Here is a 26,745-nt window from a genome sequence, read left to right as displayed (position 1 = left end):
ACAGAGGTACCTATTAAAATCGGTAGGGTTTTAGCTCGCAATGGGATACAAAAACAATACAGTTCGGAAGATTTCAATCAACTCTGAGTTTATACACTCCTCGAAATTGAAATAAGAACACCGTGCATTCATTGTCCCAGGAAGGGGAAACTTTATTGACACATTCCTGGGGTCAGATACATCACATGATCACACTGACAGAACCACAGGCACATAGACACAGGCAACAGAGCATGCACAATGTCGGCACTAGTACAGTGTATATCCACCTTTCGCAGCAATGCAGGCTGCTATTCTCAGATGGAGACGATCGTAGAGATGCTGGATGTAGTCCTGTGGAACGGCTTGTCATGCCATTTCCACCTGGCACCTCAGTTGGACCAGCGTTCGTGCTGGACGTGCAGACCGCGTGAGACGACGCTTCATCCAGTCCCAAACATGCTCAATGGGGGACAGATCCGGAGATCTTGCTGGCCATGGTAGTTGACTTACACCTTCTAGAGCACGTTGGGTGGCACAGGATACATGCGGACGTGCATTGTCCTGTTGGAACAGCAAGTTCCCTTGCCGGTCTAGGAATGGTAGAACGATGGGTTCGATGACGGTTTGGATGTACCGTGCACTATTCAGTGTCCCCTCGACGATCACCAGAGGTGTACGGCCAGTGTAGGAGATCGCTCCCCACACCATGATGCCGGGTGTTGGCCCTGTGTGCCTCGGTCGTATGCAGTCCTGATTGTGGCGCTCACCTGAACGGCGCCAAACACGCATACGACCGTCATTGGCACCAAGGCAGAAGCGACTCTCATCGATGAAGACGACACGTCTCCATTCGTCCCTCCATTCACGCCTGTCGCGACACCACTGGAGGCGGGCTGCACGATGTTGAGGCGTGAGTGGAAGACGGCCTAACGGTGTGCGGGACCGTAGCCCAACTTCATGGAGACGGTTGCGAATGGTCCTCGCCGATACTCCAGCATCAACAGTGTCCCTAATTTTTTGGGAAGTGGCGGTGCGTTCCCCTACGGCACTGCGTAGGATCCTACGGTCTTGGCGTGCATCCGTGCGTCGCTGCGGTCCGGTCCCAGGTCGACGGGCACGTGCACCTTCCGCCGACCACTGGCGACAACATCGATGTACTGTGGAGACCTCACGCCCCACGTGTTGAGCAATTCGGCCTCCCGCATGCCCACTATACGCCCTCGCTCAAAGTCCGTCAACTGCACATACGGTTCACGTCCACGCTGTCGCGGCATGCTACCAGTGTTAAAGACTGCGATGGAGCTCCGTATGCCACGGCAAACTGGCTGACACTGATGGCGGCGGTGCACAAATGCTGCGCAGCTAGTGCCATTCGACGGCCAACACCGCGGTTCCTGGTGTGTCCGCTGTGCCGTGCGTGTGATCATTGCTTGTACAGCCCTCTCGCAGTGTCCGGAGCAAGTATGGTGGGTCTGACACACCGGTGTCAATGTGTTCTTTTTTCCATTTCCAGGAGTGTAATTCAATGAAGACATTTGGGACCTTAGTTAACCATGATTCTACAGATTTTAGCCTTGATATTAATGGTTATGCTGTGTTGTGTTAGCGATCGTATAGGTGCCAAGTTCGCCATATCACATTACGGCAAACATTAAATACCAATTTTTTGCTAGCAGCTCAGAAAGGTTATAATTACGCGGTTAACAGAAAGACATGATTTCTGTATTATTAAAGCAAATATGGTATTTCTAACTCTACACAGCATGTGGTAACATCCATAAGCTACTGCAAGAAAGGTGATGCATTTGTAAAACCACTGGATTGTATTCAGGGGTGATTCAAGTTTAAAATCCTTACTATTCATTTTATCTATGGTCTGTGCACTCTTCCTCAAAAAACTTTAGGATAATGGTGGAATGATTTCTTTTCCAAGGATACAGTAGATTTCCTTCCCCATATTCGTCAAATTTTAGCTGTGGATCCGTCGTCGTTGAGACGCTTTAACCCTCTTTTTTATGTTCTTTGGTAAGGTACTCCAACGCAAGATTTCAATGGATTTGTTGTAAATCCAAATACATTAACAGCAGATTTACCGAGATACGAATGCTCGTGCAGTATATACATCCAAAATTACACGGTGTTAATATCGTACCGTGGTGGGACGGAAGAGCGGGAGGGAGAGGGGGAAGGACAGAACTATCCTCGTATTCTGAGAAAAATGATTTAAATTTCCACCCAACTATTTAAAATATCCATGATTTCTGTGAATTGCTTCAACCGAACGCAAGAAGTTCGTCTTTAATAATGTCGTATCAGACCTATAGGTGGGGATCGGGGAAAAATAGACAGGTCAGAAAATAAAATATTTATCTATGTCGTTTATTTTCTGTCCTGTCTGTTTTTCCATGTCCCCATCTCTTCTACGTATAACGCACTTAACTTTCCGCTCTTGTTAACTTTTGCGGGACGTTTTGTCAGTAATCCCTGTCTTGCTTGTTACTATGTCTTCTACCTTTACACTCTCAGGCTTTCAAACCCCGTCCGGTGCAGCCCCAACACTCAGTCTTTTTTCTCATCCTGACCCGTACGTCTCCCGTGACACAGGGTTCTGGGCGACTTTTCCATATATCTTCCCATCTGCTAAACCTCGCCGATCCTTTTCCTTCCCCTTCAGCCTATCTGTCAGAAAAGGAGTCCACTCACTCTGAAAGCTTGCACATTTTCTTAACTTATACACGTGTTTTCTCCTGCTGTCGCTTGGTAAACAGATTTTTGTCGATCTAATTTTTTTTTCAAAATTCAATTATTTCGTTGATACAGTAACAAATGCTGAGTGTGATGGCTACGATACAATGTCGACTAATCGCAGTTAATCCTCCATTCCTTCTTTTTGATATGTTGACGGACATGGAAAGATACTGTGCCTAAGTCGTCATCTGTGTTAAGATGGGAATCTGGGAGCTGGTGTATGCAGTAAGATCTATTCAGAAAAAGTAAATAATTAATTCTAAACTGTAACTACCAATCACGAAACAATTGAATTGTGTGGTTAATTTTACTTATTATTCAACGATACGGATTGAATATGGTGTAAAAAATCAAAAGTTGCATGACGACGTTTCGAAAAATCCTAGAAGATCGCGAATTCTCAAGCAAAATGAATTTACTGGAAAAGTTATGGAAATGTCAAAGAATTCTGAGAGACTGTAGGAAAGGTGAACTGTTGGTTCATGGAAAGTAGTGTTCTGAGTCATTTTGTTGCAGACTGCTCTGAGATTCTGCTTCGGAAAAGAAACGGTGGTGGAGTCTATTAAGCAAAGCTAGAAAGGGATGTTGTAAATTGTGATATTTGTTGCTCGATCGCGGCTAACCACGCTAGCTCATATCAGGAATGTTGGTCGTACTGCGTGGATTCGCAGGCCACAGATACATTTCCTATTATGTAAGGGTTAAGAGCCACGGATTTTAAGGTGGCTGCAAGAATTTGTCGTAGCTGTGAATTCATCATTTGCACAAAAATGAAGCCGTTTTTAAATTTTAGAAAAAAATGTTAAATACGGATCATGCCTGAATACGCGTGTTTTATAATCGCTGGGTGTTGAGACTTCCGTTCTTACCTACTAATTTCAGTGCAAACTAGTACGTTGCAGGCTTCCCCGCGTTGCGTTGTTGTAAGTCAACGATGAGTGTGAAGAGCGTCGCGTTAGGAACATGATGCATCGTTGGTATAAAAGTCTGTTGCTAACAAATTTCAGGAACAAAAGTTCGAAGTGTGTCACTGCGAGGATTTCTGATATACCTGAGGTTGTCGCACAGTACCATGGCCTGGCACAGAATGGTGACCGATGACAGTAAGGAAGGAATTTCCAGGGGCTTATAGATTGCAGACTTACTGTTGTTGTTGTTGTGGTCTTCAGTCCTGAGACTGGTTTGATGCAGCTCTCCATGCTACTCTATCCTGTGCAAGCTTCTTCATCTCCCAGTACCTACTACAACCTACATCCTTCTGAATCTGCTTAGTGTACTCATCTCTCGGTCTCCCTCTACGATTTTTACCCTCCACACTGCCCTCCAATGCTAAATTTGTGATCCCTTGATGCCTCAAAACATGTCCTACCAACCGATCCCTTCTTCTAGTCAAGTTGTGCCACAAACTTCTCTTCTCCCCAATCCTATTCAATACCTCCTCATTAGTTACGTGATCTATCCACCTTATCTTCAGTATTCTTCTGTAGCACCACATTTCGAAAGCTTCTATTCTCTTCTTGTCCAAACTAGTTATCGCCCATGTCTCACTTCCATACATGGCTACACTCCAAACAAATATTTTCAGAAATGACTTCCTGACACTTAAATCTATATTCGATGTTAACAAATGTCTCTTCTTCAGAAACGCTTTCCTTGCCATTGCCAGTCTACATTTTATATCCTCTCTACTTCGACCATCATCAGTTATTTTACTTCCTAAATAGCAAAACTCCTTTACTACTTTAAGTGTCTCATTTCCTAATCTAATTCCCTCAGCATCACCCGATTTAATTTGACTACATTCCATTATCCTCGTTTTGCTTTTGTTGATGTTCATCTTATATCCTTCTTTCAAGACACTGTCCATTCCGTTCAACTGCTCTTCCAAGTCCTTTGCCGTCTCTGACAGAATTACAATGTCATCGGCGAACCTCAAAGTTTTTACTTCGTCTCCATGAATTTTAATACCTACTCCAAATTTTTCTTTTGTTTCCTTTACTGCTTGCTCAATATACAGATTGAATAACATCGGGGAGAGGCTACAACCCTGTCTCACTCCTTTCCCAACCACTGCTTCCCTTTCATGCCCCTCAACTCTTATGACTGCCATCTGGTTTCTGTACAAATTGTAAATAGCCTTTCGCTCCCTGTATTTTACCCCTGCCACCTTTAGAATTTGAAAAAGAGTATTCCAGTCAACATTGTCAAAAGCTTTCTCTAAGTCTACAAATGCTAGAAACGTAGGTTTGCCTTTTCTTAATCTTTCTTCTAAGATAAGTCGTAAGGTCAGTATTGCCTCACGTGTTCCAACATTTCGACGGAATCCAAACTGATCCTCCCCGAGGTCCGCATCTACCAGTTTTTCCATTCGTCTGTAAAGAATTCGCGTTAGTATTTTGCAGCTGTGACTTATTAAACTGATAGTTCGGTAATTTTCACATCTGTCAGCACCTGCTTTCTTTGGGATTGGAATTATTATATTCTTCTTGAAGTCTGAGGGTATTTGGCCTGTCTCATACATCTTGCTCACCATCTGGTAGAGTTTTGTCATGACTGGCTCTCCCAAGGCCGTCAGTAGTTCTAATGGAATGTTGTCTACTCCAGGGGCCTTGTTCCGACTCAGGTCTTTCAGTGCTCTGTCAAACTCTTCACGCAATATCGTATCACCCATTTCGTCTTCATCTACATCCTCTTCCATTTCCATAATATTGTCCTCAAGTACATCACCCTTGTATAAACCTTCTATATACTCCTTCCACCTTTCTGCCTTCCCTTCTTTGCTTAGAACTGGGTTGCCATCTGAGCTCTTGATATTCATACACGTGGTTCTCTTCTCTCCAAAGGTCTCTTTAATTTTCCTGTAGGCAGTATCTATCTTACCCCTAGTGAGATAAGCCTCAACATCCTTACATTTATCCTCTAGCCATCCCTGTTTAGCCATTTTGCACTTCCTCTCGATCTCATTTTTGAGACGTTTGTATTCCTTTTTGCCTGCTTCATTTACTGCATTTTTATATTTTCTCCTTTCATCAATTAAATTCAATATTTCTTCTGTTACCCAAGGATTTCTAGCAGCCCTCGTCTTTTTACCTACTTTATCCTCTGCTGCCTTCACTACTTCATCCCTCAGAGCTACCCATTCTTCTTCTACTGTATTTCTTTCCCCTATTCCTGTCAATTGTTCCCTTATGCTCTCCCTGAAACTCTGTACAACCTCTGGTTCTTTCAGTTTATCCAGGTCCCATCTCCTTAATTTCCCACATTTTTGCAGTTTCTTCAGTTTTAATCTACAGGTCATAACCAATAGATTGTGGTCAGAGTCCACATCTGCCCCTGGAAATGTCTTACAACTTAAAACCTGGTTCCTAAATCTCTGTCTTACCATTATATAATCTATCTGATACCTTTTAGTATCTCCAGGGTTCTTCCACGTATACAACCTTCTTTCATGATTCTTAAACCAAGTGTTACCTATGACTAAGTTGTGCTCTGTACAAAATTCTACTAGGCGGCTTCCTCTTTCATTTCTTAGCCCCAATCCATATTCACCTACTATGTTTCCTTCTCTCCCTTTTCCTACACTCGAATTCCAGTCACCCATTACTGTTAAATTTTCGTCTCCCTTCACTGTCTGAATAATTTCTTTTATTTCATCGTACATTTCTTCAATTTCTTCGTCATCTGCAGAGCTAGTTGGCATATAAACTTGTACTACTGTAGTAGGTGTGGGCTTAGTATCTATCTTGGCCACAATAATGCGTTCACTATGCTGTTTGTAGTAGCTTACCCGCATTCCTATTTTCCTATTCATTATTAAACCTACTCCTGCATTACCCATATTTGATTTTGTGTTTATAACCCTGTAATCACCTGACCAGAAGTCTTGTTCCTCCTGCCACCGAACTTCACTAATTCCCACTATATCTAACTTTAACCTATCCATTTCCCTTTTTAAATTTTCTAACCTACCTGCCCGATTAAGGGATCTGACATTCCACGCTCCGATCCGTAGAACGCCAGTTTTCTTTCTCCTGATAACGACATCCTCCTGAGTAGTCCCCGCCCGGAGATCCGAATGAGGGACTATTTTACCTCCGGAATATTTTACCCAAGAGGATGCCATCATCATTTAATCATACAGTAAAGCTGCATGCCCTCGGGAAAAATTACGGCTGTAGTTTCCCCTTGCTTTCAGCCGTTCGCAGTACCAGCACAGCAACGCCGTTTTGGTTAATGTTGCAAGGCCAGATCAGTCAACCATCCAGACTGTTGCCCCTGCAACTACTGAAAAGGCTGCTGCCCCTCTTCAGGAACCACACGTTTGTCTGGCCTCTCAACAGATACCCCTCCGTTGTGGTTGCACCTACGGTACGGCTATCTGTATCGCTGAGGCACGCAAGCCTCCCCACCAACGGCAAGGTCCATGGTTCATGGGGGGAGGCAGACTTACTGATCAAACTGGAAATCCTCCCTGAACTCGAAGTAATCACTGATAGGTGCACCATTACTCAAAAAAATGTATTTGTTGCCATGAAGACTAGAACAGTAAAACATCCTCTCACATAAAATAGAAATTTGTCCAGAGATATCTGGAATTTGAACCTGGAAAAACCAGGACATCTGTGGAAAATACGATTTTGATGGAAGGAAGTCGCCACCCTGAAGAGAAAATAGCGAAAGGGAGCGGGGTGTTAATAGGGTTCTAGGTTTGACAGCCTGACCATTATGGTACATTACACATAATCCATTATTTCTTATAGAAATAAACATATAAGCAGTAACTAAATTGATTCGATGAGGAATCGTTGTGCACAGCGACCGTAGATTGTGTGGAAGAAGAGGTACACAGCAGTCAATCGCAATCCCATTAGTTTTTACTATGCTTGCAAATCTATATTGCAAATACGGTGACATATACTGCCGCGAGTCTGTTGAATTGTAACGAAAATTCACTGAGGATGGCTATTTATAACCGAAATCTAGATTTGCAAGCACAATAAAAGCTAATGAAACTGCGACTGGCTGCAATGTGCCTCTCCTTCCATACAGGCAGTAATATGCTTTTGTCCTATAGTGCATTAATCATTAAAAGGTTTCCGAACGTAATCTGATGTTTACTCAACTATCACTGGACGCACGTTAACTAGACGTAGATGCAAGCAGTAACTAGAATAAACTTCTCTAAATTAGTAATTCTAACGCACTTAGTGGAGTACAAATGTGTCCGCCCGCGCGCAGCTTTAGTTATTAATATGGTGTACAATCATTCAGTTACATGAAGAACAAGGCTATGAAATAGAATGTACTTACGTGAATAATTTCGTACAATAATTGCTTCTGTGATGGAGTTTGTTTGGTGCTAAAAAGATATGAAACATGGTATGAGTCTCGTCGTCAGCTGTTATGAAGACAGGTGGCCAATGCTAAATAGAAGCATATATTGCAGGTTTGGCTGTGAAGTCGGTAAGGAGCTGGCTGCATAGTCTGCATCTGCAACGACTGAAATAATTAGTAGTCATTGGTAAAAAATAATATCTATTCTACTTAACTTGTGTTAGAGGCTTCTTCATAGGCTGCATACATATAAATACAAACATATATAGAGAGGCATTACTTATGCCATACTTGACTATGTGCCTTGTTGGAGATTGCTTCCTATCAGCTGAATGCTATGCTACATTCCTAGTTGACGTCCCGAGCAAGAGAGGACGAGAGCTCGCTAGACACTTGTCACAAGCCGCGGAGCGGCGCTAGCGGCTAGTCGCGGGTCCAGCGATATCTATTACGGACTGGGGTCGATATCTGCAAACGCTAACAAGTGTGGTATCGAACGTTGATACCACGAACACCTATGGATCGAGACAGATTTGCACCATTTTGTGATTTTTCAGATACATTAAAGATTTTTGAAGTGGTCGTTCTGATTACATGAGGCAAACTGAAACTGCATCATGGACTGAACTCCAATGCATTCCCCATCGTTCCCGCAGCGTTCTCTGCCGATACACACGTCACGAAGCGATTTTCACCTTCAACTTGCCGTTACCTTCTCTACACTCCTTAGAAATTCTCGGTCCCAAATATACGCCAAAAATGGTTCAAATGGCTCTGAGCACTATGGAACTTAACATCTGAGGTCATCAGTCCCCTAGAACTTAGAACTACTTCAACCTAACTAACCTAAGGACATCACACACATCCATGCCCAAGGCAGGATTCGAACCTGCGACCGTAGCGGTCACGCGGTTCCAAACTGAAGCGCTTAGAACCGCACGGCCACACCGGCCGGCAGGGTCGCCAATCTGGTTCACCGTGTACAAGAGTAAACTCACGAAGAATTCTTCAGATTTCAGTGGCAATCATTGAAACAGTTTTGTAACAGATGATCAAAGCAGTGCTTACTCCACCTAAGAAATGGTTTGTTTGGCGACATTATGTGTTCACTAGAATGAGGAACTGTTTTTGTTCTATACAGTTTACGTCTGTAGCGCCAAGAAAGTATCAGATTATTAACTGCGTGTGCTGCCTGCAGCGGTGTCGCAGTGCCTGCGCATGCTGGGCCCCACACTCGGCTACGTGCTGGCGTCCTACGCGCTGCGCCAGTACGTCGCCCCGGAGCTGACGCCCGTCATCGACAGCAACGACCCGCGCTGGATCGGCGCCTGGTGGCTCGGTGAGTTACCGCGGCGTGTACCAGCCATTAGGCTGGCCACTGATATCCACAGAGAGCAGTCAGAGGAACGGACACATTATATTAAAGATATGATCCATTAAATTAATTCATTATTGAAAGTCGTATGGAACTATCAGTGGTTCCTATGATTACTTTTATTTTACAACCAGTTTCATTGGTAACACGGCAACATCATAAAAGAAAAAAATTTTATCGTCTCAGTATTCAGCTTCCCATATATTTCTCATATGGGAGCAGCCAAGAAGGGACTGGATGATGGGACATCTGTTAAGATATCAGCGAATAACTTTCATGGTACTAGACGGAACTGTAGGGGGTAAAACCTGTAGAGGAAGACGAAGACTGGAATACATCCAGCAAAAAATTGGGAACTATATCGCAAGTACTACTCTGAGGTGCTAAGGTTCCACAGGAAAGGAATTCGTGTCGGGCCGCATCAAACAAGTCAGAAGACTGATAACTAAAAAGAAATGTGACTTGACTAGGACTCGGTACCAAAAATGAAAAATAATCTGCATCAGCATCAATTTGTGGCTACCTAATCACCAATGGGCGAGTACACGACCTACGATTTCAGTGTGGCTCGTCTGATCGAAACGGGTTCTGTCACGCGCAGAGATGTACCAATTCTCCTTCCAGTCTGCCTGCCCCTGTTTCCGCTGCAACCACTAAAGCAGCTCAACTGCTGCTGCATCTGACAACAGGTTGCTCTGTCAATCACCGTGACAGCAGAACAAGTGGTTCAAACGGCTCTGAGCACTATGGGACTTAACATCGGAGGTCACGAGTACCCTAGAACTTAGAACTGCTTAAACCTAACTGACCTACGGACGTCACACACATCCATGCCCGAGGCAGGATTCGAACCTGCGACCGTAGCAGTCCCGCGGTTCCGGATTGAAGCGCCTAGAATCGCTCGGCCATAGCGGCCGGCGACTGCAGAACAGGCAGGTATATGTTTGCGTAGGTAGTTTCACTGAAACCTGATTTTTCATAAGTGTGGAAGCAGCCAAATGAACAAACCAAACTTAAAAAGAGGAGAAATAAAGAATTGAGGAATGAATACCAGTCAGGAGACAGAGCCCAAGTCCAGGAGGGGAAACGTTATCGTGGGTTTATGAGGCAGCTTCAGATAAATCAGTAGATGTCATGCAAAGCAAATTGTATAAAAAGTTACCGGAAACCCATTCGTGACCTCGACCATATTACATCGTTGTAAAATTAACCAACAGTTTCTTCACTCCAAAAATATTTAGAAAGAAGGCATAGACTTACTAGCTGACAAGTATATTGAAATGCATGCTAAGGACTCGTTATCATTTAACAGTATGTACGCTTTCTGAATTTAGGGTAAACATTGACTTAAATAGGAAAAAATACGGCTCAGTGGGTATTAAAAACGTAATGCGAAAGAAATTTTTGATATGAAAGAAAGGCTTCTTCTTACAAAAATGTACTTTTTAGATTAATGTAATATGGAAAACGAACTAAGAGTTTACTAAAATGCATTTCGGGAATTCAGAATGCACTGTTTTGGCCATTTAGAATGAGTTCAGCGAACCCGCAATACAATACTAGAAAAAGTAATTAAATGGTTATAATTAGATACACATTTGACTGAAGCACGCTAAGGTTACAGAAATTAGACTTCCAAAACCTTACCTACACTGCTGTTGCAGTATATTAAACATCTTCAGATTTCTAGGTGCAAAGGATCTCGACTTTGAGAGATAATTCTCAATAGTACATAAACATGTTTTAGAAGAGGCTCAATCGGAATAAACGAATAAGCCCGAAATGTGCAAAAAAGCTCAAATAAAATCTGCCATTTTCTGGCCCACAATTACTCAGAATGAATATACACTCCTGGAAATTGAAATACGAACACCGTGAATTCATTGTCCCAGGAAGGGGAAACTTTGTTGACACATTCCTGGGGTCAGATTCATCACATGATCTCACTGACAGAACCACAGGCACATAGACACAGGCAACAGAGCATGCACAATGTCGGCACTAGTACAGTGTATATCCACCTTTCGCAGCAATGCAGGCTGCTATTCTCCCATGGAGACGATCGTAGAGATGCTGGAACGGCTTGCAATGCCATTTCCACCTGGCGCCTCAGTTGGACCAGCGTTCGTGCTGGACGTGCAGACCGCGTGAGACGACGCTTCATCCAGTCCCAAACATGCTCAATGGGGGACAGATCCGGAGATCTTGCTGGCCAGGGTAGTTGACTTACACCTTCTAGAGCACGTTGGGTGGCACGGGATACATGCGGACGTGCATTGTCCTGTTGGGACAGCAAGTTCCCTTTCCGGTCTAGGAATGGTAGAACGATGGGTTCGATGACGCTTTGGATGTACCGTGCACTATTCAGTGTCCCCTCGACGATCACCAGAGTTGTACGGCCAGAGTAGGAGATCGCTCCCCACACCATGTTGCCGGGTGTTGGCCCTGTGTGCCTCGGTCGTATGCAATCCTGATTGTGGCGCTCACCTGCACGGCGCCAAACACGCATACGACCATCATTGGCACCAAGGCAGAAGCGACTCTCATCGCTGAAGACGACACGTCTCCATTCGTCCCTCCATTCACGCCTGTCGCGACACCACTGGAGGCGGGCTGCACGATGTTGGGGTGTGAGCGGAAGACGGCCTAACGGTGTGCAGGACCGTAGCCCAGCTCCATGGAGACGGTTGCGAATGGTCCTCGCCGATACCCCAGGAGCAACAGTGTCCCTAATTCGCTGGGAAGTGGCGGTGCGGTCCCCTAAGGCACTGCGTAGGATCCTACGGTCTTGGCGTGCATCCGTGCGTCGCTGCGGTCCGGTCCCAGGTCGACGGGCACGTGCACCTTCCGCCGACCACTGGCGACAACATCGATGTACTGTGGAGACCTCACGCCCCACGTGTTGAGCAATTCGGCTGTACGTCCACCCGGCCTCCCGCATGCCCACTATACGCCCTCGCTCAAAGTCCGTCAACTGCACATACGGTTCACGTCCACGCTGTCGCGGCATGCTACCAGTGTTAAAGACTGCGATGGAGCTCCGTATGCCACGGCAAACTGACTGACACTGACGGCGGCGGTGCACAAATGCTGCGCAGCTAGCGCCATTCGACGGCCAACACCGCGGTTCCTGGTGTGTCCGCTGTGTCGTGCGTGTGATCATTGCTTGTACAGCCCTCTCGCAGTGTCCGGAGCAAGTATGGTGGGTCTGACACACCGGTGTCAATGTGTTCTTTTTTCCATTTCCAGGAGTGTATATTTCATTGAGCTTCATCTAGTGATACTCAGGTAAAAAAGGACTTCCGATGAAATTCCGAAACCACTACAAAGAAAGCATACAGAATAATCTGAAGGCTCCTTTAGCGTGCTTGAGTTGGGCACAGCTTGGTTTGGATGGGAGAAGAGCAGCCTGCCCGTTCTGCTGATTACGTGCGCCAGCTTGCCTGCCTGGCTAACGGGCAAGTATAGGCAGGATAGAAGCCAAATATGTACTCCTCTGGTCACGCACTCTTTCTTTAATCCCTTACACAACCATGCGTCACTCATGAAGCACTTTAATTAAGTAATGACAAAACAGCAAAATAATTTTACAAATCAGTAAATGGATTATGATTATTATGATGATAATACCGTAGGTTATTAACGTGGTATACAACCAAATGATTATTCAGATCACATAGAAATTTATTCTGAATCGTGGCCTGACAAGAGTTGTTACTGAAGACAATATATACACAAGAGGCAGTGCAAGCAGAGAGTATTACGCAGTAATAAATGTAAAGAAAAGGCATAGTAATACTTGTAAATTTGTGTAGTGCTGATGCAGGGAACAGGACTAAGTGTCCGTCCCAAGCAAACCGCTGTAATAACCTTCACAAGCAAGCATATCTTAAGTTTCTCTGCGAGGGGTAATGAAGTATCAAGAGATAACCCTGGATGCTGTCATTGACGCCTCATGTAAGGAGTTTATGCTTCAAGGTGAAAGGTGTTTTTATGAGCTCTAGAAGAGTCTGTCGAAAAAACTATAGTTTAAAGCCCAGGAGCATGTACCGGCTGTAGGCCACTGTAAAAAGACCTACGATAACTTGTGAGATTACAGTGTGATGGAACGAAGTAGCTGCTAAGTAGCTTGGCAAGGTGTAGAGATTGGTCTCCTTAGCCACATGAGGCAGAATTAGCAGCACACCAACTGGTGGGATGGAAAGCATGCCGGACATAACCCCATTAAAACTATAGATTACAATGGAGGCAGCGGCAGGGGCATACTGGTGGAAAACTGGAAATAATTGGATACCTTTAGGCTATCCGGAATCCCACACCAATATAGGGAATGTGGTAAAGAATACAAATGGTCTGGAAAATGCCAGCTCACCATTTAATAACTTTCAGCTGCTTCAGTAAGATTTCCAGTGTAACAATTGGAAGAAGCGAACAGTAAAAGGATGGACCACGACACTGTGCAGGAGACATAGTACAATAGGATCAAAAACAGACGAAGGCACTGGTACCGGCGTTTACCGTAAATAGCATAGATCAGAGATAGCGATCTCCCTAGAGAGGATGGCCATGGCATTCCATGTGGAAATACCCGCTATCAGGGTGTGCGCAGTGGAGAATTTTCGTAACGCTAAAAAGACGTAGCTTATAAATCTATTCAGATAGCCTGCACCTCTGAAATCAGTTTCATTTCCGCAACGACATAAATGATCGTTGCAGAATTGGAAAACTTTTCTGACGCTCCTGGCAAGAGGTTACAGTACCGGAAGCACGAAATTGCATGTACTCCACCATGGTTTCCGTCTGCAGGTGAATGTTGATCTCAGCAACTACTGAAGATATTTTTATGTGGTTTCCAATGACAGACTGATTCATAAGGTAGGTTTGTGTACACAATTTCATACTGGGAAGTAATAATGAGTGTATAATACACGTATTGCTAATTATTCCATATTTAAATGGTGTTTGGAGTGACGTGTCGTGCCAATGATGGAATCTAGAGATTGGCATGTGCGCAGGAGGTGGTATCTGGCGGGGAGAGCAATAATCAGCCGCCGACACTGCAAACAGCATGGAAGCTTGACAAAAATCTTTGCCGGTCTGGGGGTCTAGCAGTAAAGTGCGTGTCTGGAAGTTTAAAAAATGGTTCAAATGGCTCTAAGCGCTATGGGACTTAACCTCTGAGGTCATCAGTCCCCTAGATTAAGAACTACTTAGACCTAACTAACCTTAGGACATCACACAGATCCATGCCCGAGGTAGGATTCGAACCTGCGACCGTAACAGGCGCTCAGTTCCGAACTGAAGCACCAGAAACGCTCCGCCACAGCGGCGGCGGAAGTAGAAAGATCGCAGGTTCGAATCCCGGACGCACTACGGATTTTTAAATTGCTTCTTAACCTAGCATTTGCCTTTCAATAAAGTGGGCCATATTTCACATTAAACTATAGTTCTCTTTCCGGTACATGGGTAAGGGGGGTAGGTTAGGGACACATGAATCACCGAAGTGACGCAAATGTAAAGACTTGCACCGAATCACTGAGGCATATGAAATCACTAATACCAGAATCTGTACATCAGTACGTACGGTAATTTCTTCCTTATGTTGTTTTTGTTGTGTTCCTTAGTCCAAAGACCGGTTTGATGCAGCTCTCCATGCTACAATATCTTGTGCAAGCTTCTTCATCTCCTAATACCTACTGAAACCTACATCTTTCTGAATCTGCTTAATGTATTCATCTCTTGGTCTCCCTCTACAATTTTTACCCAAACTGTTCCCTCCTATACTAAATACGTGATCCCTTGGATCCCGTGATGCCTCAGAACGTGTCCTACCAATTGATTCCTTCTCCACTTTGCACCTCCTGTCGATCTCATTTTTGAGACGTTTGTACTCCTTTATGACTGCTTCATTTACTGCATTTTTATTTTTTCTGCTTTTTTCATTTAAACTAATCTCTCTTATGTTACCCATTATACATATTATAAATTACAGTCCCCTGCTACAGTTTCTTTATGTATGTGAAGGCTAATCTGAGGAACTAATGTAGCGCTTTTGGTACGGTCTTCACTAACAGACTGATTCAGGGGCAGGGTTTACGTATATAACTTATTACCGCTACCCCAGACAAGAGACCAGCTGTAGACACTTAGTGACATCCGGGGCTGTTCGCTAGTGTGAAATACTTTCGTCGATCAACTTTCAGCTGACGAAGTCGTGTAGTCAGCTGTCAGCCCTTGTGGGATTGAGGTGGCAATGTATGGGGCCATGTACGACAAATTTGGTGTTGATCCTTGGGAGCTGATGATCCTTCGTTATCAACAAAGTTACTTTTCAAATACGGAAAGACTACAAGAAAGTGCATTCTCGTGTACGGGCGTGGAATTCCGTTTAGTCCATTTCTGTCTTTCTAGGTACCTGTTGCTATTTTTAGTGAGAGTGGGAGTGCTGATTAGGAAGTAGCATATTCAACCAGAGCCTGGAGCCATTGGATAGTTAGAGGTACTGTTCACAGAACGAAGCGAATAAATTCCATGCGTCTCCGTGGAAATATTAGCGTGGTATTGTTGCATATCTTTTCACCCGTTGTTGTTGTGGTCTTCAATGCTGGGGCTGGTTTGATGCAGGTATCCATGCTGCTCTATCCTGTGCAAGCTGCTTCATCTCCCAGTACTTACTGCAGCCTACATCCTTCTGAATCTGCTTCTCTTGGTCTCCTTCTACGATTTTTACCCTCCACCCTGCCCTCCAATACTAAATTGGTCATCCCTTGTTGCCTCAGAACATGTCCTACCAACCGATCGCGTCTTCTAGTCGAGTTGTGCCACAAACTCCTCTTCTACCCGATTCTCTTCAATACCTCCTCATCAGTTATGTGATCTACCCATCTAATCTTCAGCATTCTTCTGTAGCACCACATTTCGAAAGCTTCTATTCTCTTTTTGTCCGAACTATTTATCGTCCATGTTTCACTTCCATACATGACTACACTCCATATAAATACTCTCAGAAACGACTTCCTGACACTTAAATCTATACTCGAAGTTAAGAAATTTCTCTTCTTCAGAAACGCTTTCCTTGCCATTGCCAGTTTACATTTTATATCCTCTCTACTTCGACCATCATCAGTTATTTTGCTCCCCAAATAGCAAAACTCCTTTATTACGTTGTCTCATTTCCTAATCTAATTTCCTCAGCATCACCCGACTTTATTCGACTACATTCCATTATTCTCGTTTTGCTATTGTTGATGTTCATCTTATATCCTCCTTTCAAGACACTGTCCATTCCGTTCAACTGCTCTTCCAAGTCCTATGCTGTCTCTAAAAGAATTACAATGTCATCGGCGAACCTTAAAGTTTTTATTTCTTCTCCATGGATTTTAATACCTACTCAGAATTTTTCTTTCGTTTCCTTTATTGCTTGCTCAATATACAGATTTCACCTATTGACGTTGAACTGTATTCCTGTTTTGTTATTGTGGAGGTTATCGGCAGACATTGCTAAGGCCGGCCGCGGTGGCCGAGCGGTTCTAGGCACTTCAGTCCGGAACCGGGCGACTACTACAGTCTCAGGTTCGAATCCTGCCTCGGGCATGGATGTGTGTGATGTCCTTAGGTTAGTTGGGTTTAAGTAGTTCTAAGTTTTAGGGGACTGATGACCTCAGATGTTAAGTCCCATAGTGCTCAGAGCCATTTTTTGACATTACTAAGAAACAGTTGCAGATGGTGTGTGAACTGTCAGAGGTGTACATACTCGACTGCAGTGGTCAGATCTCGGAATCAGCCAGAGAGAAGCTAGACAGTTACATTTCGTTAATTACTTTGGAAGACTGATAAGCTTAAACCTGTGTCCCTGGTCAAAGTGAGGCTGCAGACTACTACACTCCTGGAAATGGAAAAAAGAACACATTGACACCAGTGTGTCAGACCCACCATACTTGCTCCGGACACTGCGAGAGGGCTGTACAAGCAATGATCACACGCACGGCACAGCGGACACACCAGGAACCGCGGTGTTGGCCGTCGAATGGCGCTAGCTGCGCAGCATTTGTGCACCGCCGCCGTCAGTGTCAGCCAGTTTGCCGTGGCATACGGAGCTCCATCGCAGTCTTTAACACTGGTAGCATGCCGCGACAGCGTGGACGTGAACCGTATGTGCAGTTGACGGACTTTGAGCGAGGGCGTATAGTGGGCATGCGGGAGGCCGGGTGGACGTACCGCCGAATTGCTCAACACGTGGGGCGTGAGGTCTCCACAGTACATCGATGTTGTCGCCAGTGGTCGGCGGAAGGTGCACGTGCCCGTCGACCTGGGACCGGACCGCAGCGACGTACGGATGCACGCCAAGACTGTAGGATCCTACGCAGTGCCGTAGGGGACCGCACCGCCACTTCCCAGCAAATTAGGGACACTGTTGCTCCTGGGGTATCGGCGAGGACCATTCGCAACCGTCTCCATGAAGCTGGGCTACGGTCCCCCACACCGTTAGGCCGTCTTCCGCTCACACCCCAACATCGTGCAGCCCGCCTCCAGTGGTGTCGCGACAGGCGTGAATGGAGGGACGAATGGAGACGTGTCGTCTTCAGCGATGAGAGTCGCTTCTGCCTTGGTACCAATGATGGTCGTATGCGTGTTTGGCGCCGTGCAGGTGAGCGCCACAATCAGGACTGCATACGACCGAGGCACACAGGGCCAACACCCGGCATCATGGTGTGGGGAGCGATCTCCTACACTGGCCGTACACCTCTGGCGATCGTCGAGGGGACACTGAATAGTGCACGGTACATCCAAACCGTCATCGAACCCATCGTTCTACCGTTCCTAGACCTTGCTGTTCCAACAGGACAATGCACGTCCGTATGTATCCCGTGCCACCCAACGTGCTCTAGAAGGTGTAAGTCAACTACCCTGGCCAGCAAGATCTCCGGATCTGTCCCCCATTGAGCATGTTTGGGACTGGACGAAGCGTCGTCTCACGCGGTCTGCACGTTCAGCACGAACGCTGGTCCAACTGAGGCGGCAGGTGGAAATGGCATGGCAAGCCGTTCCACAGGACTACATCCAGCATCTCTACGATCGTCTCCATGGGAGAATAGCAGCCTGCATTGCTGCGAAAGGTGGATATACACTGTATTAGTGCCGACATTGTGCATGCTCTGTTGCCTGTGTCTATGTGCCTGTGGTTCTGTCAGTGTGATCATGTGATGTATCTGACCCCAGGAATGTGTCAATAAAGTTTCCCCTTCCTGGGACAATGAATTCACGGTGTTCTTATTTCAATTTCCAGGAGTGTATTTACATCAATTTAAAACGAATAGCAGTGCAGAAAATTAATCTGCATCCACCATTTAACCTTTCCGAGTAAATTCGCGGTGCAATATGACTCTTGATTGGTCTCGCACGGCGCCCGGTGCTGCGAATAGGTGTATTCTGGCTGCAGTAGCAATTGGGACTTCGCTCTACGCCACGGAAGCTCCGACGTCGGACACTGTGTACGAGACAGGCATCAGCAAGAAAGCAGCAGCTCATGTGAGATGCCTAGGACGAGCTGCTCGTGATGAGTGATCAGTGCCGGTCTGCATACCGAAATGGTGCGTTTAAGAATATAATGCACGAAAGACTGCACGAGGAGCCGTGGTTAGTAACAACACGTGGCCAATGCCATCTTTACTTACCGTTCCATTTGTGACTTTGCTGCATAACACTTGACACTTTGCTACCTTTGTGAGACGAGAATCGGATAAGCGGGCTACAGGCAGTCCTAGTTAATGATAATAGATAAACTACCTTATATGTTGACAAAAATTTCAGACAGCTTTGCAACAAAATTAGTGTCGCAACCAGATAGCGCCGTTTTACTGCAACAACAGCATAGCCTAGTTATTAATCAATACCAAAGACAACCAGACACCTTTGGCACAGAGCAGCGTGTATATCATCTGCAAGCACTGAACCAAAGTATATGTTGGTCAGTCAGGTAGAGCTTTGGCAATTAGGTTATCGCAACATGAGAGAAGTTGGAGACGAGAGAAGACTGATTCGAGCTTCGTGAAACGTTTTTAATACTAAATCACCCATATATGTACATCCTAACGTTCTACATACAATTAATAAAGAAAGATGACATTATTGGAAATGCACCGATGAAAAAATCACAACACTAACGTGACAAAAAAAATGTCTCTGAGTACTATGGGCATACAAATCTCCTTCATCGACACAAAGCCCATTCCGCGACACAGCGTCAACGAAGAATTCCCAGCCACGTGGTCGGCCTGGACCACACGCTGGGGCTACCCCTCTTGCTCCGGCTAACGTACTGCACCAAGCGGTCGCTCTTCCAGGAGCTCCTCGATAGAATAGAAGGAGTGAGCCATGAGGAAACTCTTCAGTTTAGACTTAAAAGTGTTTGGGCTACTGCTAAGATTTTTGTGTTCTTGTGGTAGCTTATTGATAATGGATGCAGCAGAATACAGCACTCCTTTCTGCACAAGGGTCAAGGAAGTGCATTCCACACGCAGATTTGGTTTCTGCCTAGTATTAACTGAGTGAAAGCTGCTAACTCTTGGGAATAATCTAAGATTGCTAACAGCAAATGACATTAAAGAAAATATATACTGTGAGGGCAATGTCAGAATTCCCAGACTGTTGAATAGGGGTCGACAAGAGGTTCTCGAACTTACACCACAGATAGTTCGAACAGCCCGTTTTTGAACCAAAAATACCCTTTTTGAATCAGAAGAATAACCCCAAAAACTAATACCATATGACATTAGCGTATGAAAATATGCGAAGTAGACTATTTTCCGTGTTGAACTGTCACTTATTTCAGATACTGTTTCGCTTATAATATGCCCATTTTGTCTGATCAAAATATCGGTTCTTGTTGAAGAGTTAGAAAATGTAAAAACTGATTCTTACTGTGGTTTAGCATCAAATTATTTTCCACAAGCCATGAACTTATTTCATGAGTTACCTTATTTGATACTGTTTCAATATTACACACAAGATCCTTTACTACCAAGCTGGTGTCATCAGCAAACAGAAATATTTTTGAATCACCTGTAATACTAGAAGGCATATCATTTATATAAATAAGAATCAGCAGTGGCCCCAGCACCGACCCTTGGGGAACGCTCCACTTAACAGTGCCCCATTGGGACTGAACACCACTACCACTCTCAATATTGCGGAGAATTACCTTCTGCTTTCTGTTCTTAAAGTAAGAGGCGAACCAATTGTAAACTACTCCCTTTCCTCCATAATGGTCCAACTTCTGCAGTAATATTTTGTGGTCAACACAGTCAAAAGCCTTCGTTAAATCAAATCTCATCATTTTATGCATCTTCTGCGTCTAAGTCGCATGTCATTTTATATGTGCTTGCGACATTCAGGAATTACATGACGCTGTCCTAAGAATGTGCAATCCACCTCATGATCCAATAAATAATGTTTTACAGAACACAAACAGAGTGCTTCTTATTTAATGTTAATTGTAATTAAGTTGAAGGCGTCATTTTCGAGTAGCCCCTTCCTTCCGTAGTGGTAGTGAATGCTTGGAGAAGCACGTGAGCTAACTTGCCTGGTGCACTGTAGGTGGTGACAGACACGTACTATTCTCGTGGTTACAGCGTGGGCGCCGATGGGCGTGGTGGAGCTTGCGCTGGCCGCCGCGCTGTGCCTGTTCCCGCGCCAGCTGCCCGCCACGGCCCGCCGCAAAGCCGGGGCGCCAAACACCCCACACCTCCAACAGCAGCAGCAGCAACTGCCCAAGACCTCATTCAAAGGTAAGCTTCACCTACTGAGGTGTACTTAATGTTTATTTTAACTGCCACAAGAAAATGTAAATCCACATGTCCAGTAGAAATCATAAGAGTTCTGTCTAGACTCTCACAGTTATCCGAGGAGAGCTGAACAGGATGCGGTGGTGATGACCTACACTACTGGCCATTAAAACTGCTACACCAAGAAGGAATGCAGATGATAAACGGGTATTCATTGGACAAATATATTATACTAGAACTGACATGTGATTACATTTTCGCCCAATTTGGGTGCATAGATCCTGATAAGCCTGGGCATTGAGGCAAACAGAGCTTGGATGGCGTGTACAATAACCAGTAGATTGGCAGCTTCGGGGAAATGCGTGTACAGGTACAGCTGCCCGTGTAGCTTCAACACGATACAACAGTTCATCAAGAGTAGTGACTGGCGTATTGTGACGAGCCAGTTGCTCGGCCACCATTGACCAGACGTTTTAAACTGGTGAGAGATCTGGAGAATGTGCTGGTCAGGGCAGCAGTCGAACATTTTCTGTATCCATAAAGGCCCGTACAGGACCTGCAACATGCGGTCGTGCATTATCCTGCTGAAATGTAGTGTTTCGCAGGGATCGAATGAAGGGTAGAGCCACGGGTCGTAACACATCTGAAATGTAACGTTCACTGCTCAAAGTGGCGTCTATGCGAACAACAGGTGACCGAGACGTGTAACCAATGGCACCCAATACCATCACGCCGGGTGGTACGCCAGTATGGCGATTACTAATATACGCTTCCAATGTGCGTTCACCGCGATGTCGCCAAACGCGGATGCTAACCTTATGATGCTGTAAACAGAACCTGGATTCATCCTAAAAATGACGTTTTGCCATTCGCGCACCCATTTTCGTCGTTGAGTACACCATCGCAGGCGCTCCTGTCCATGATGCAGCGTCAAGGGTAACCGCAGCCACGGTCTCCGAGCTGATAGTCCATGCTGCTGCAAACGTCGTCGAACTGTTCGTGCAGATGGTTGTTGTCTTGCAAACGTCCCCATCTGTCGACTCAGGGATCGAGACGTGTCTGCACTATCCGTTACAGCCATGTGGATAAGATGCCTGTATGTCGACGGCTACTGATACGAGGCCGTTGGTATCCAGCACGCCGTTCCGTATTACCCTCCTGAACCCACCGATTCCGTATTCTGCTAACAGTAATTGGATCTCGACCAACTCGAGCAGCAATGTCACGATACGATAAACCACAATCGCGATACGCTACTATCCGACCTTTCTCAAAGTCTGAAACGGGATGGTACGCATGTCTCCTCCATACACAAGGCATCACAACAACGTTTCACCAGACGACGCCGGTCAACTACTGTTTGTGTATTTCCTGTGTGTTCTGCAGCGGTGGTGATAGCTATGGCATAATGTGCCCTGATTTTCCTTCGCTCTCGTCTCTTCTACTGACTTCTGACTTTCGCAACTTCACCTTTCAGATGCTCTTTTCTGCCGGTTCAGCACCTAGATACTCATTGTTGCGTTGTAGCTAGCCTTCCTTACGAAACTCTGCTTTGCCACTAGTATGATGGTATGTCTCGGCTTCCATGCTATCATTATGCTTCGCTACCTGACCTGGCTGCTCGGTCTTTCGCTGAGGTATGATAGCTTCCGTGTTTGCCGCAGCTCGCTTAGCATTTCCCCGAAGCTGCCAATCTACTGGTTATTGATACACGTGGTTCGCCTTCTGGGAGCTGTCATTGTAGAATTTGGACGAATTATTAGTTCCACCAGGGATACTATCTTGCGGTGTAGCGAAATACTTAGCTTGCAGTAGTTGCTTCACCAGGGTGCAGGTCCACAGCTACATGTGTATCTTTATAAGCAATAAACACTTCAAATAATCTTCGTTTACTATTGTTCAATTTACAGACAACATGACATTGATGCACCGAAGGACTGAATTATATTGCTACTCCCTGAGACTCACTATTACCACCTTCACCCTATGCTAAACAACATTACGCCATCTTGTAAAAATGTGCACATCTGCTGTCTGCTAAGGCGTATGCCAAGAGTTTCACCGCAGCTACCCATGAAAGTGCTGCCGACAAAAGTCCAAAAATACCCTCCCCCATGCCACTCTCTGGCGAGGTTACTGCTTTTAGTCTAATGGCTAGTAACGTCATTCCAATTGCGTTATACAAGCCCTACTTCACAATTATTATCTGTCGTATGAATCAAATTAAGTTACAAATAAATTTAAATTATGTTGAAGGCTAATAATACAAATACTTCAGTGCCTCCACACTGCGAATTCTTCACAAATTGCCAGTTCTGGTTGAAGCATATTCTGCTTTTAACCTTTTGAGCGAACTGTGCTGAAAACTCTGGAAACGGCCGAAGTCATAAAAAAATCACCAGGAAAAAGTCAAAATAAAAATTTAATAGAATGATGTCCCTCTGTACATCGAACGATTCATCTTATCAGAGGATTGCGAAACTGTAATTCGATTTCGTCTAGCCAGAGTATTATGAATCTTACTGATATGTCTTTATCGATGTTTTAATTGATTTCGTAATATTAATTAAAATCGCCTCTTAACTGAAAATAGTGGTCAAAAGTGAGGTATTTTCACCTCCAGCTTCGTCTGAAATATATCAGTTGCTTCAAAAGGCTTTTTTCAAAACGTGTCAAAATTAAGATTGGCATTATTATCATACCAGGATAAGTTGATGGAAGCCATCCCACCCCGACCCCCCACCAAACTTATTATGTCACTGCAAATAAGATGTGTTTCTGACCTCCAGTACATGTTAGCAACGCTGGGGATAATTTCTGAAAGACAAACCAAGTACAAAAACTTGAAACAAACGAGCAACGCTGATAAAGTAAATTAATAAAAAGATCGTTATGAAAAGGGACAGATATTAAAAGCTTTTGTCGTTCGTAACCTGTATCGTCTTCATTTTACTGCTTTTCAAAGTTTTTGTGTCTGCTCTCGACAAGCTGACGGCGATATTTGTCACTGAAACTGCGTGAACTGGTCGCTACTCACCATGTATACAGTGTAGTACTGACCGGCCGGCAATAAATTTCTTGAGAAAAGCTGCACTTTTGCGGTTTTTAGCTAGGAAGTTAGTGAATATTATGAGAAAATTCTATTATATAACCACTGAACTTCATAAACTGATAAAATACACTGCCTCACAAAAAAGTAACGCACACAGAAAGCGGGGAGGAAACAAAATGAAACTTCACGGGTTGGAAGGCTACTTCATTGACTGCGAAATCGTGTCAGATTTGCAAAGAACTTGGCGATGTGAGCCCACTTGTCATTACAGACGTTGCAGGCCGTCTGGCCTTGGCGCGTGCACTGATTAGGTCAGGATGGGTTTCATAAAGCTGTTGCTTCATCTCCCTAGGGAGGATGGACCACTGCCGTTGTAACTTGTTCTTGAATCCCCACATTCCGGCACTGAGGTGGAGTTGACGTCTTGGCTGGCCCCACAAGTTTTCTATGGTGAACACATCCGGGGCTCTTGCTGGCCATGGGAGTACCACAACATCAAGTAGACAGTTCGTAGTGACACGTGAGATATGTGGACTTGCATTATCTTGTTGAAAAATGGCACCACGATGTTGTCGCTTAGCGTTAACGCATGAGGACTCAGGCTGTGCGTGATGTAACACTGTGCCACCTGAGTTCGCTAAATCACTACTAGCCGTGATCTGAAGTCAAAACCGTGTGGCTCCCCACAATCCTAAAACCAGGTGAAGCACCGCTGCGCCTCTCCAAACACTAAAAGAGTGAGACCTCCCGCCAGGCCTCCGTCATACTCGCCGACAACGCTCATCCAGGGCACTGCAGAACCACAATTCATCGCTTTACACAATGTGAGCCCCTTCACCAGCGTTCTATGCTTGCCCTTCACCGCACCAATCTCGGTGCTAACGGCAGCTTGCTCATGTGACAGTAGTTGGCTAGTCCCGCTGCTGCTCACCTTTGACTGTTGGAGTGGGATGACACAGAACGTTGAAGGGAGTCCACTATTTTCCAAATTAGAGTTATATATTAATACCTTCAGCTGCTGACGGACGTTGATGTATATCAACGGGGACAGGTGAAAATGAGTGCCCCGACCGGGACTCGAACTCGGGATTGTTGAAATGATTTGGGTGAAGGTCACGGTTAAAGCAAGCTCAGACATGGTAATTGGATGTCTCTATAGGCCCCGGGCTCAGCAGCTGTTGTGGCTCAGCACCTGAAGAATAATTTGGAAAATATTTCGAGTAGATTTCCCCACCATGTTATAGTTCTGGGTGGAGATTTTAATTTGCCGGATATAGACTGGGAGACTCAAACGTTCATAACGGGTGTCAGGGACAAAGAATCCAGTGAAATATATTTAAGTGCTTTAACTGAAAACTACCTTGAGCAGTTAAACAGAAAACCGACTCGTGGCGATAACATATTAGACCTTCTGGTGACAAACAGACCCGAACTATTTGAATCAGTTAATGCAGAACAGGGAATCAGCGATCATAAAGCGGTTACTGCATCGATGATTTCAGCCGTAAATAGAAATATTAAAAAAGGTAGGAAGATTTTTCTGTTTAGCAAAAGTGACAAAAAGCAGATTTCAGAGTACTTGGTGGCTCAACACAAAAGTTTTTTCTCAAGTACAGACAGTGTTGAGGATCAATGGACAAAGTTCAAAACCATGGTACAATATGCGTTAGATGAGTATGTGCCAAGCAAGATCGTAAGAGATGGGAGAGAGCCACCGTGGTACAACAACCGAGTTAGAAAACTACTGCGGAAGCAAAGGGAACTTCACAACAAACATAAACATAGCCAAAGCCTTGCAGACAAACAAAAATTACGCGGAGCGCAATGTAGTGTGAGGAGGGCTATGCGAGAGGCTTTCAATGAATTCGAAAGTAAAGTTCTATGTACTGACTTGGCAGAAAATCCTAAGAAATTTTGGTCCCATGTCAAAGCGGTAGGTGGATCAAAACAAAATGTCCAGACACTCTGTGACCAAAATGGTACTGAAACAGAGGATGACAGACTAAAGGCCGAAATACTAAATGTCTTCTTCCAAAGCTGTTTCACAGAGGAAGACTGCACTGTGCTTCCTTCTCTAGATTGTCGCACAGTTGACAAAATGGTAGATATCGAAGTAGACGACAGAGGGATAGAGAAACAATTAAAATCGCTCAAAAGAGGAAAGGCCGCTGGTCCTGATGGAATACGAGTTCGATTTTACACACAGTACGCGAAGGAACTTGCCCCCCTTCTTGCAGCGGTGTACCGTAGGTCTCTAGAAGAGCGAAGCGTTCCAAAGGATTGGAAAAGGGCACAGGTCATTCCCGTTTTCAAGAAGGGACGTCGAACAGATGTGCAGAACTATAGACCTATATCTCTAACGTCGATCAGTTGTAGAATTTTGGAACACGTATTATGTTCTAGTATAATGTATTTTCTGGAGACTAGAAATCTACTCTGTAGGAATCAGCATGGGTTTCGAAAAAGACGGT

At 44.9% G+C, this 26,745-nt stretch overlaps 1 protein-coding gene across 2 annotated transcripts in view; it reads left to right on the top strand.

Annotated features, from left to right (window-relative positions):
- LOC126279611 (solute carrier organic anion transporter family member 74D-like) overlaps nt 1-26,745 on the top strand; it is a 186,171-nt gene that overhangs the window by 107,844 nt on the left and 51,582 nt on the right. For both annotated transcript variants that reach the window (XM_049979693.1, XM_049979692.1), the window contains exons 6-7: nt 9,263-9,403; nt 21,070-21,225. In XM_049979693.1, coding sequence (XP_049835650.1) covers nt 9,263-9,403; nt 21,070-21,225 — 297 coding nt within the window. The remainder of the gene's footprint in view (nt 1-9,262; nt 9,404-21,069; nt 21,226-26,745) is intronic.

Source organism: Schistocerca gregaria, chromosome 1 (assembly GCF_023897955.1).
Source record: "Schistocerca gregaria isolate iqSchGreg1 chromosome 1, iqSchGreg1.2, whole genome shotgun sequence".
NCBI lineage: Eukaryota > Metazoa > Arthropoda > Insecta > Orthoptera > Acrididae > Schistocerca > Schistocerca gregaria.
The sequence above is the reverse complement of the archived record's forward strand: the minus strand, read 5'-3'. Positions and strand labels throughout refer to the sequence as shown.